Source organism: Amphiura filiformis, chromosome 16 (assembly GCF_039555335.1).
Source record: "Amphiura filiformis chromosome 16, Afil_fr2py, whole genome shotgun sequence".
Taxonomy (NCBI): Eukaryota; Metazoa; Echinodermata; class Ophiuroidea; order Amphilepidida; family Amphiuridae; genus Amphiura; species Amphiura filiformis.
The window spans coordinates 34,372,926-34,383,747 of NC_092643.1; the positions used below are offsets into that span (position 1 = coordinate 34,372,926).

General features: G+C 37.8%; 1 protein-coding gene across 1 annotated transcript in view; it reads right to left on the reverse strand.

Moving 5' to 3' along the window:
* Positions 1 to 2,691: 2,691 nt before the first annotated feature.
* LOC140135910 (cytochrome b-245 light chain-like) overlaps positions 2,692 to 10,822 on the reverse strand; it is a 10,815-nt gene continuing 2,684 nt past the window's right edge. Inside the window, exons 2-5 of the mRNA XM_072157580.1 lie at positions 6,971 to 7,037; positions 6,385 to 6,459; positions 5,597 to 5,680; positions 2,692 to 4,252 (exon numbers count right to left, since the gene is read on the reverse strand). Of these exons, the coding sequence (XP_072013681.1) occupies positions 4,000 to 4,252; positions 5,597 to 5,680; positions 6,385 to 6,459; positions 6,971 to 7,037 (479 nt within the window). The 3' untranslated portion in view covers positions 2,692 to 3,999. The remainder of the gene's footprint in view (positions 4,253 to 5,596; positions 5,681 to 6,384; positions 6,460 to 6,970; positions 7,038 to 10,822) is intronic.

A 10,822-nucleotide genomic window follows, 5' to 3' on the forward strand; every position in this document is an offset into this window, starting at 1 on the left:
CCAAATTGGGTTGTGACCCATCATTTGAGATTTCCCTGTTCTGTTAGGGTGGTGGTACCTCTTGTTTTGCTTTCACAAATTTCTCTAGCCCTTTTGATGTGCTCCCATTCAAGGACCTTTCAATTTATTACCCGATTTAATACTTGTGTGACATGATCTGAAATAAGAAGAGGGCTCAAGATGATAGATGATAAACAGAGAGGAGGGCACATATTACTGAGTCACATACATGATCCATATTTAAATTACTTCAAATCTATACATTACGATTTAATATCAAAAATATGTTATTAATATTCCTGTAAAAATAGTACGAAATCTTTGGTGGGAATTAAGTACTTATATTAATTATATTAAAAAGTTACAATTCATCTTGAATATAGACAGTTATATTATTTACATAATCACCATGTGTTTTCAGCCTCAGGAATCAAAACCTCCTATCCAGGGAAACGGCAAAAACGGGTGATTCCACACAAGCATGCAAGAGCAGAATCCACATTAAATCATTTCAATTAGGGACTGTCTTTTGGATTTTGCAGGAGAGCATTAAAAAGCTCTACTGGAGCCTTCAAGGTGAGTTGTTTAGAGCATTTACAATAGAATGCAAAGAGAAAATGGTCAACTAAGGAGAGCTACAAATCACTCTCCTATATCAGGTTTAAGGAGAGCAGTAGAGAGCAATATTGCTCTCGCTCTGGCCCGACCAAAAGCGAAAATGAAATAGGGCTGATAAAGGAGATATTAATAGGGCCACACACTCACAGGCACGTACTGCTCCTTGTCCAAGGGCTCCTGAGGCAAAGCACTATCATTTTTTTGTTTTTAAAAATAAAAACTGATAGAACTATGCAAATGTTCATTATTATGCTTGAAGTTGATACAATGTAATGTAACTATTAACTCTCCTGGGTACGGAAGATGGAGCCATTGTTACATATCGGGACACAGAAAATGCTATACGACACAGAATAGCATGAGTCCGCTGCTCTCTTGAATTTAATACCACAAACAATTTTGGACAAAAGATTACAAAAATAGAGGGTAATTGTGAATCCTAAATACAGGTTTTGATACTGGGCTTATATTACTTCACATGGGATATTTTATATTAAATATTAAATGCACATCTATAGGAAATTTCAACTAAGAGTTACTTAGTACTTGAGGTTTGGCTTGCACAAGGTGTTACTAATAATAATTTGTTTCTGTCCCTTTTTAAACAATGTTCTGTAGATATGGAACTTCAGCACTTTTCAAGCTCTGTGGGATCCAACTCTACACTGAGTTACTACTCTGTTTTCAAACCTGAGATTGCTAAAGGAGACCAAGGAAGGAAAAATATCATCCTTGACAAGGATTTGAACCGTAGACCCAAGTGTATCTAGATTATAGATCAGCGCTCTTACCAACTGAGCTATAAGAAAGCCAATGGCATCGAAGCATTATAGTGTACTATACAGTATAAGGTTTCAAATCATACCTCTCCTGCTTCTCTATCAATAAGCATTAAGGAGAAATCATATTTTATAAATTCTAGCGAATTAATTAGAGAAAAAAGGATACCCAGAAGTCCCAGGTTCAATCTGAGTCAAGGAGGACATTTTTTCTTCCTTGGCTCCTTGAGGAAAAGAATAAATCATGTGCTATAGGGGATTTGTTTTCCGGCCTAGTGAAGATACAAATCATAATACATCATTGTAGTGCTCACCCAAGTGTGGTACAAATGTTTGACTGACTTGGACCATGGAAACTACTATTTCCATGCTCAGACTTATTACTGAAATTGATCATATAAAACCCCTATATAATTATGTTTTGATTCAAAATCATTAATACTGAACAAATTAACTTATATCTTTAGTGTTGGCTGATCCAGATCAGCAAGTGATAAATTGGGTCGATTTGAATCAGGATCTGGGAAAATTTTTATCACCTGCCAACTACTTTCCGATCTCTGAAACTCTAACTCTAATCTGTAAACCACACTAAAATACAGCAAAATATTCAGAAATATACATACATGTACATTCCATGTTTTAGTTCAAAGTTTCAGTTAATGGCTTACATCTATATTACAATAAGTACTCATTTGCCCATAACTTCATGAAATTATATGCACTGTCGGCAATACCGATTGTGACTTGTGTGAATTTTCAATCTGGAGAGTTACTAAAAAGAGAATGGCAATTTTTTTTTAATTAGGAAAAACAGCGTCGCCACTAGCAACAGTATTACTAAAAATAGATTGGCGACACTGTATTTTTCGGGATATGTGTCGCTATATGAAATGATACTTAACATGTATTATTAGATCTGAATCATAATCAGGATCAGTCAATCTGTGAAGTTTGTGATCAGAGACCCGGCAGTGCTGATCTTGGGCTGGATTGGCCAACACTAATATTTATAATAACTTGGAAAGAGTAGCAGTCAAATAAATAATAATATGTAAATAATCTTGATATTCAAAATATTATACATGTACAAACTTTTGTTATTCTGTGTAGACTCTCATTCATCCTGAGTAAGTTGAAACTATTGACTTGAATTAGATCTGGTCAACCAGCCCTACCTATTTGATATATAAACTGACATTGAAACGGAAACGTTCAGCAGAAGACAGGTTTCAGTCAAATAGGTATGTCTGGTTGGACATATTTAATTTGAATCATTAGTTTATTGGGCTATTACTAGTAACTACAGATATAAATACAAATATACTTGTTCAAATTGCTCCATTTTGTTTCCACCAAGAAAAAAGACTTTAAGGTATGACCACCAGTGTGTTTTAGAACTCTGAACAATTATGATACCTGGCTTGTCTCCAAAAACATTTTTGTTGAGGAATCTATTATACCTATACTTTTCATCAAAATGAGACCAAATCCATATATCATAAGTTTCTAGGAGTCAAGAATTAAAAATGTGCAAAACTGTTCATTTTGGTTGAAAAGTCAATAAAGAAAATGTGAAATTAGTGATATTACAAACAATTGGAATTTTTGCCGTGCGAAAAATGAATTGTGCAAAAATTTCAATTTTTACAATATCTTTATTCTGAAGACACAAGAGAAATCACCAGGGATAAATTCTTGTAACAATATCCTAAGTTATATCTTATAATTGCAAAACCATATGGCTATGGCCTCAACAGCCTAGAGATATATGGGTTATACTATTTTTCACCCTGATGTGGCAGTGAAGTTAGTGCGCATTTCATTGGGCGCAGTCTCAAATTGCTAGTATTCGCTCAAAGTGCTGGTGTACATGTACACACACACACCCTTAAAGACGCCACAACAGCTGCTGCAACACATAATTTGACGTCCCTGCCACATCAGGGTGAAAATTTGTACAGTTACAATGACCATGGAATTGAATTAATCTGTATTCAATTGAACTGAATTGAAGTAGCAGATGCTCTCAATTCCATATAAATCTATGACACCTTTACTTTCTTAGTCACATCTAGTCATGGGTAAACATTATGGGCCAGTTTCTCAAAGCATGGCTAGTGGTCAGGCTTCTTAAGCCATCAGACTTAAGCACAATTAGTCCTACATACCGGTGCTTACAATTTCTCATCGTACATCACCCAGAAAGATAAATCAATAATATGGATCCACATTGGTATGGCTAGCCTGCTGGCTTAGGAAGCCTGACCACTAGCCAAGCTTCGAGAAATCGGACCTATAAGTCCACACAATGGTAACGCAACCATGGTTGAGAGTAACGCCATGTTGGATTTTGCAGTGGCAGATTCGAAACAAGTGCGTTTACGCGGTTGCATCAGAAGCACGGGACAATTTGCCCTTCTATGCTTGTGTATATACCCCGCGGCATTTAAAGGTTCTAAGCATGCGTAATTTGAATTAGCCACTCCGAAATCCAACATGGCATCACCCTGAATATATGAGACGAGACAGTCTGTATACACGCCCTTTAAGATACAACTTAGTATTGTTACGACAATTTGGCCTCAGCCTATATCAGTACTTAGTGACCATTAGCAGCTTCTAGCTGGATATCAGCAAATCCCCCGTTATTTTGGCCAGTCTGTGCTGGTGGTCTCGGTGGCGGAGCCTCTGGTGGACGATTGGTACGTGTTTTCGCACGCGTAACATTTGATTTTGTTTGGCATGCCCAGGATTCTCCTCCTAGCGCTGCTTTGAGGTAGATAAGACCAGCAACGAAAATGGAGACACCTCCCAGAATGGTTGGCAGCTGGAAGATGCAGGGGATGCTTATTCTGGGAACAAAATTGAAAAAAGACCAAAAAAGGTTTTACACAAAGGAAGCAAGTTTTAAAATTTTGCTGTTGGCGTTGTTGTTGTTGTCATCATCATCATCACCGTCGTCGTCATCATCATCCTCATCAGTACATATGGAATTCTTAAAGGCCCATTCAGTGATTTCCTCATCCGGATGATCGTAAAAGTCATCAAAATTCAGATCATGGTATTTTTGTTGTTGTCATAGATGTGCTAACATAACCTGCTAGTGGTTCAGCCAAAAGCTGTGTATTTAAGACAAAATATTTGTGCATTTTACCTGAATCAGTAATTTATATACTGACAGTATATATATTAGCTACATGTATTTTAATGGGGCTTCAGCTTTGTCAATACTACTGTTTTCTTTGTTTTTTGCCAAATTTTTCATTTCAAAAATACCAAATGACAATTTTAATGTCTTATCCTTCACTTTTAAGCAATTTATAAACAATTTAAATTTGTTTACATTTGCCTGGCCTGGGATCACTGAATGGGACTTTACCCCGGGAAATTACGAGCTTCATAATCATGTGTATTTTATTGGGTTTTTATTTATTACCCAATACCCAAACAGTATTCTGCAGATCATTCCAATGCATTACTTTGCCTCTCAAATCTACAGAAGAAATTACTGGCATAAAACTCCACATACATTACACAGGATATAAAGTAATGTAATTTCTGCTCCCAAAATGGAAGACCAAGTTATCAATACTTTGATACCTGCTGTAGTAAATCAACTTGATACAGCTTTCTTCATGTGAAATAGACCACCTGAATTAAACGGCATGTTTATATCTGTTGTGCGTTTAGTATAGGGCTGCCATGCCATAATACACTTGCAATTCTTTTTGGATAATTTTCTCCCTTCTCTTTGAATTGAATTTGTGAAACTTTTGGTATGGAAAGCTCTATAAGGTTCGGTTTATAGTTAAGAATGCCAACATAAAATCTATTTTGCTGGCAAAATGACAGTACATCTCTTCAATAAACATATCTACACTCATTGGTCTTTTCACCCACTTGAAATCCATATACCCCCTGTAGAAGACATCATGTTAATCTCCCACACAGGGGGTGTAGATTTTGCATAGGTAACCTATCTATCTCTATCTCTATGACTGTGTTGGCAGGGTTACTAAAAACCCCCATTCATATTCCCTGTGACCTGTGTAGAAGATTAAGGTCATGTCTTCCATAGGGGGGTGTATGCATTTCAACTGAAATAGGCCATTCTTGATTTAGTTAGGGAAACTATTTTCTACAGAATATTTCTGCATGTTTTGATACAATTTACATGGCTTGAGTAGAATACTTACAGAAGATAAAACACAAATCGTACAAAGTAGTTGGTACTGACAGGTTCCAAGCGGCACATAACTGGATGCAGAATGTGCTGAAATCTGAAGGAAAAAATATATATGGATCACAATATTAATATATGGCTGTCTTTTCCCACCACTCGCTTCTTGGTAATTAATGCCATCCTTCTTTGTCCTTTTTAAATAAGAGAATAAATTAAATCAGTTTTGGTTTTTTACTGTTATTGTTTATTTTGAAAATGTTTGAATTTCTTCCTGAGCTTTTCCTTTATTTTCTCTGTAAAATTAACCCTTTTTTAAACAATAATATATGATAATAAAACTGCATTTATCCACTCTTTCTGGATAGTCACATCCCTCAAAGCGTGCCAAGGGTCAATATGCTGTCAAGTCCCTAAGGGCAGCGCAAGTTGACCTCAATGCTAAGTGACAGGCAACAGGCTCGGGCTGATCCCCTGCTCCTAACGAAAAGGACTGCAACTCCTCCATGTCCAGATATTGCTTATTTGGCACACAAGCCACCATTTTATGTTACATTTGTACTCTCCAAACCACGGCATGCCATGCACCCACTGTGGTGTCTGCACATGTTTTGAACTGGAAGGATTATTCTTCCTATAGCTTTCAAAATGGAGTATACAAATGTACTAATGTACCATACTGCATTGTTTAGAATAAGATCCTAATTTCATCATAACCCCATCCTAATTTAAACCCTAACCCTATATTTAATCCCAAACTCTCTTGGTTGACTCCCTTATTCTCAGGTCTTGCCCGGTACTTACTTTCTCTGTACTGTTGAGCCTTTTTTCCTGATACCCCTCGGATACTCCAGTACAACAATAAAAACACCAGCGGCACTGATGGATTCAGTTAAGAATTATAATCATTACTTTATTCATTGTACAACAAATAAAAACAAACACAAAATGGTGGCACTAAACAGGTGGTCATGTTAAATACACATTCCGAAATTTTGTTAAAAAGATCATTACAATTTGGAAGTACTTTTGTCATTCAAATTGTAGCCTACCGAATATAATGTTCTTTTACATAACAGAATTAGTCTAACAAAACTTGGTTTTGTGATTCTATTACGGTTCATGAAAATATTCATGTATTAGGAATTTTCAACACATTGTACATGTAGCCTTCTTATGTTGTGGACAATAACACTATGGGCTGTGCAATAAATATGAGCCCTGGTGGGAAGGTAAAATAGGGGGGGGGCGCAAGCAATTTTTGGCGAGCTGTTGGGAAATGTTACCCCCACAGGCTCATAATTATTGCACATCCCCTAAAATGATGACTTACTTTTCTGTAAGTTCCCATCACATATTTTTTTTAAACAATTGAAATAATAAAGGATACAGAGTGTAGACAGCAAAACCAAATCCATCGAAATCAAACAGGCCAACTATGCCACCCATCACCATCACTGAAAAGAAAAAAAGAAGTCTTGTGAAAATCTTCATATGCTGCTGAAAGCATTAATACCCCAGATTGTTACTTTTCATTTTATAATACAAGTAAAGTCACCACTTGTTAATACATTGTAGTCGGGCAGACTCGGGCTGGTAATTTTTTTTAAAGTTACCTGACCACAAAATAACTATTTGTATATATACTAAATTGTTTAGGTATTTAGTCTCAGATGACATTGCACTGCCATCAAGTACTTGTATTGCTCTCATTCATGTTATAAGTTACATTGGTTGCAGAACTGGCTAGCTGATACATGCCCAATCCATCTCAACTAGGCAATCTAAATTGTACTCACCATTTACATCCCAAGGTATTTTAGTATATCCACCTCACACATTTCCATTATATAACCAGTAACAGACAAAATATCAAAATTGATGCCTCATTATGACATGTATGATATATCACAGACTATCACATGTATTCAAAATTGATGCCTGAATTTGACCTGAACCAATTGACCTATAACCTGACATTTGATGACCTTATAGCCTTTTTTAATCTCTTTTCCTAGCAGCACATTATAGATAATACATACATGGTGTAGTATTAAATTGTCTATGTGGAAGAGATTAGGCCTATTTAATTTATTCAGTGTTATAATCAGTGAGTACATTTCTATAGATAGTATAACAAAGGATTTAATGTATTCTATTCATGTATTCTACTTGGACATGTTCAATAGAATAAATTATGGTTTGTTATGAAACACACATCTCAGTTACCAGGATACAGTAAACAAAAAAATATATAGGGCTAAAATGATTTTCTAAAATGGTTTAAAACCACTTTGTATGTAGAGATATTTTATAAGTTCAGGACATGAGATGATGAACATATTTATATACTTTATAAATTTGCAACAAAAAAAAAGAAGATTAGTACTGATGAAAATCAGGGTATTATATCGCCTTAAGGTGACAAACTTGTATAATATTAATGCAAACCTTTAGATACCGTACTGTCGTAGAACAGGGCATGAACATAGAAATATAGTTTTCCTCAAAATTCTTCAGAAACGGCAGAAAATAAATTGAATGCAGATTGCAGGTATGTCAAGAATGTCATTATAAAAGACTAAGAACTGTAAGTCATGCTTGCGAGACTATTCCTGTGGGTAACCCATTGAACCGGCTATACACATCCTGAAACTAAACAACCACAAACTGCAGATCTGAATATACCTGGTACTGTACTGTGGTCCTTGGCTTACTCAGCAACTTTATGTTGTGTAACAGGATTTAAACCTTTACCATGTACAATGACATAGCAAAACTATCACAAACAGCCTAATAGCGATAGAAATAATGTTGCCTTTCTGGGAACTAATAAGGAGCCAATTTGAGCAACTATCAGAAATGTTCACATTCGGGGTTAACATTTACACTGAAAGTGTTCTTGTTTTTTTATTATCATGGATGCATAAAAAAGAGACAATATTTGACATTGTTGAATCAGTGAAGACTTCTCATTTAAACCATATCCTTAAGTCTGGTTATCCTGAATCCACCTTTATTAATTATTAGTTGTGTGAAATATTCTCTATTGTAAAAAGTCAGGTTTGCGTTAGAACCCGATAGGTAGGATTTGTAGTAGACCTCTGTTGCACTTTTTTGCAATGCTTGTTAAATGTTCTGTTGATGAGAAATTTGGATGATAGTTACATGTATTTTGCTGAGTCAACTATATCCTTTAGAGCAAAGGTTGCCTAATTTGAACATTGCCTGTCATGATCTTTCGGCTGTGTTTACTTCAGAACTTCCATTGCATTCATGCTTCATTGATTTCTACTATATTTTAATAGCAATATACTCCAAGCCTCAAATGTGAAGCTACAGGTAAGAATAAAACACAATCATGCAATTACTGCACATGCTGAGATGTAGGCCTTAATATTCCTGCAAACAAGACTTTCAGTCTTTATAACATAAACATAATGACATCTATGGACATCCAATAATATGTCTATCTATGACAAATGATGATACTGTCTGAGTACTTACAGTTTACTAAAACTATACACATGTTATGTAGTTGTGTAGGCTAGGCCTATGTCACATTGATAAAGATATCTAGTATAAACAACAAGAATAAATTTATAATTTTTCTGCTCATGATACTAAATACCGTACTGATGCTGATCAATTCAAGACACAAGTCATTAACTACCAGTCTTCTTCTTCTTTCGTGTCCTTACATCAAACTGTACTTATCCACTGAGAAACACACTTTTGTGCCCGTTGAGAAAATTGCGCCAGATCGTCTGTCGTCACAGGATCTTCCAAAAGCGGGCATTCCAGCAGATGCTGCATCGTCTGTGGCTCTTGTCCACAATCACACATGGTCGGGCCACTGATGTATCCCCATTTGTGAAGGGTATCCTTGCAACGTCCCAACACCGGTTCGGAGGCGGTTAAGGCATCTCCAGTTTGCCCAGACTTCGCTTTGCTCCTGGAGGTAGTGATTCTGTGGGTTGAATCCCCATCTCAGTGGTGACTGCTTCAGATGAAAGCCTTTCTTTCCACATCTGGGTGCGAGCCTCTGATGATGTTGTTTGCAGAGGGAGGGTACTTGTGATGAAGCTTTTCCTTGACTTCAGCCGTCTGGTTGGTGGTGTGTGGTTGAAGAGGGGGTGTCTTACGTCCGTGGTCTGTTTACTGGCGTTCTCTTTGCTTGCCACAGCTCTCCGGATGTCAGGTGGTGCGATACCTGCCAAGAGGTAGATGTCCATGTTGGTAGGCCTTAGACATCCTGTGATGGAGCGGCAGCTTGCGCTGAGTGCAGAGTCTAGCTTCCTAGCATGTGATGATCTCTCCCAAGCAGGGCAAGCGTATTCCGCGGTGGAGAAACTCAAAGCCAGTGCTGTTGATCTGATGGTATCTGGGCTAGCACCCCATCTGGTGTTGGCAAGTTTGCGCAAGATGTTGTTGCGTGTGCTGACCTTGGCCTTGGTCTTCTCCACGTGGGCCTTGTAGGATAGGCATCGATCTAGTGTGACCCCCAGGTACACTGGGTTAGGGCAGAAAGGGAGCTTGGTACCAGACCAGGTGATGTTCAACTGTCGCTATTTCCTTGTTGATAAGGTGGAAGGCACAGACCTGGGTCTTCCCTGGGTTTGCTTGGCAGTTGATTCTCGTCGTAGTACTCTCCTAGTCCAGTCAGTGTATCTGTCAGTGTGTCTTCGATCACCTCAAAGCTGGTACTCTGGCTGGTTACGCATAAGTCATCTGCATATATAAACCGCTTGGTTTGGCTGTCAACTGGCTGGTCGTTAGTATAGATGTTGTATAGCAGAGGAGCTAGGACACTTCCTTGGGTGAGTCCGTTTCGTTGTCTGCGCCATCGGCTTCGCTTCCCTCCTAGTTCAACAAAGAACATTCTGTTCTGGAGCAGGGTTTGTAGAAGCCTGGTGAGGTGGACATCCTTAGTCATCTCAAGCACTTTGGCGAGTAGTCAGCGATGGTTGACGGTGTCATAAGCTGTAGAAAGGTCGACGAAGACAGCACCTGTGATCTGCCCTCTCTCAAATCCATCCTCAATGTGTTGGGTGAGGTTTAGCAGCTGGCTGGTTGTTGATTTGCCTGGGCGGAAGCCAGCTTGTTCAGGGATCAGTAGACCATCTACATGTGATGCAAGGCGGTTCAGGATGAGCCGCTCAAACAGCTTGTAGCTATGGCATAGCAGAGATATTGGTCTGAAGCTCTTTGCCTCTGATGGGTCCTTTCCTGGTTTCAGTAA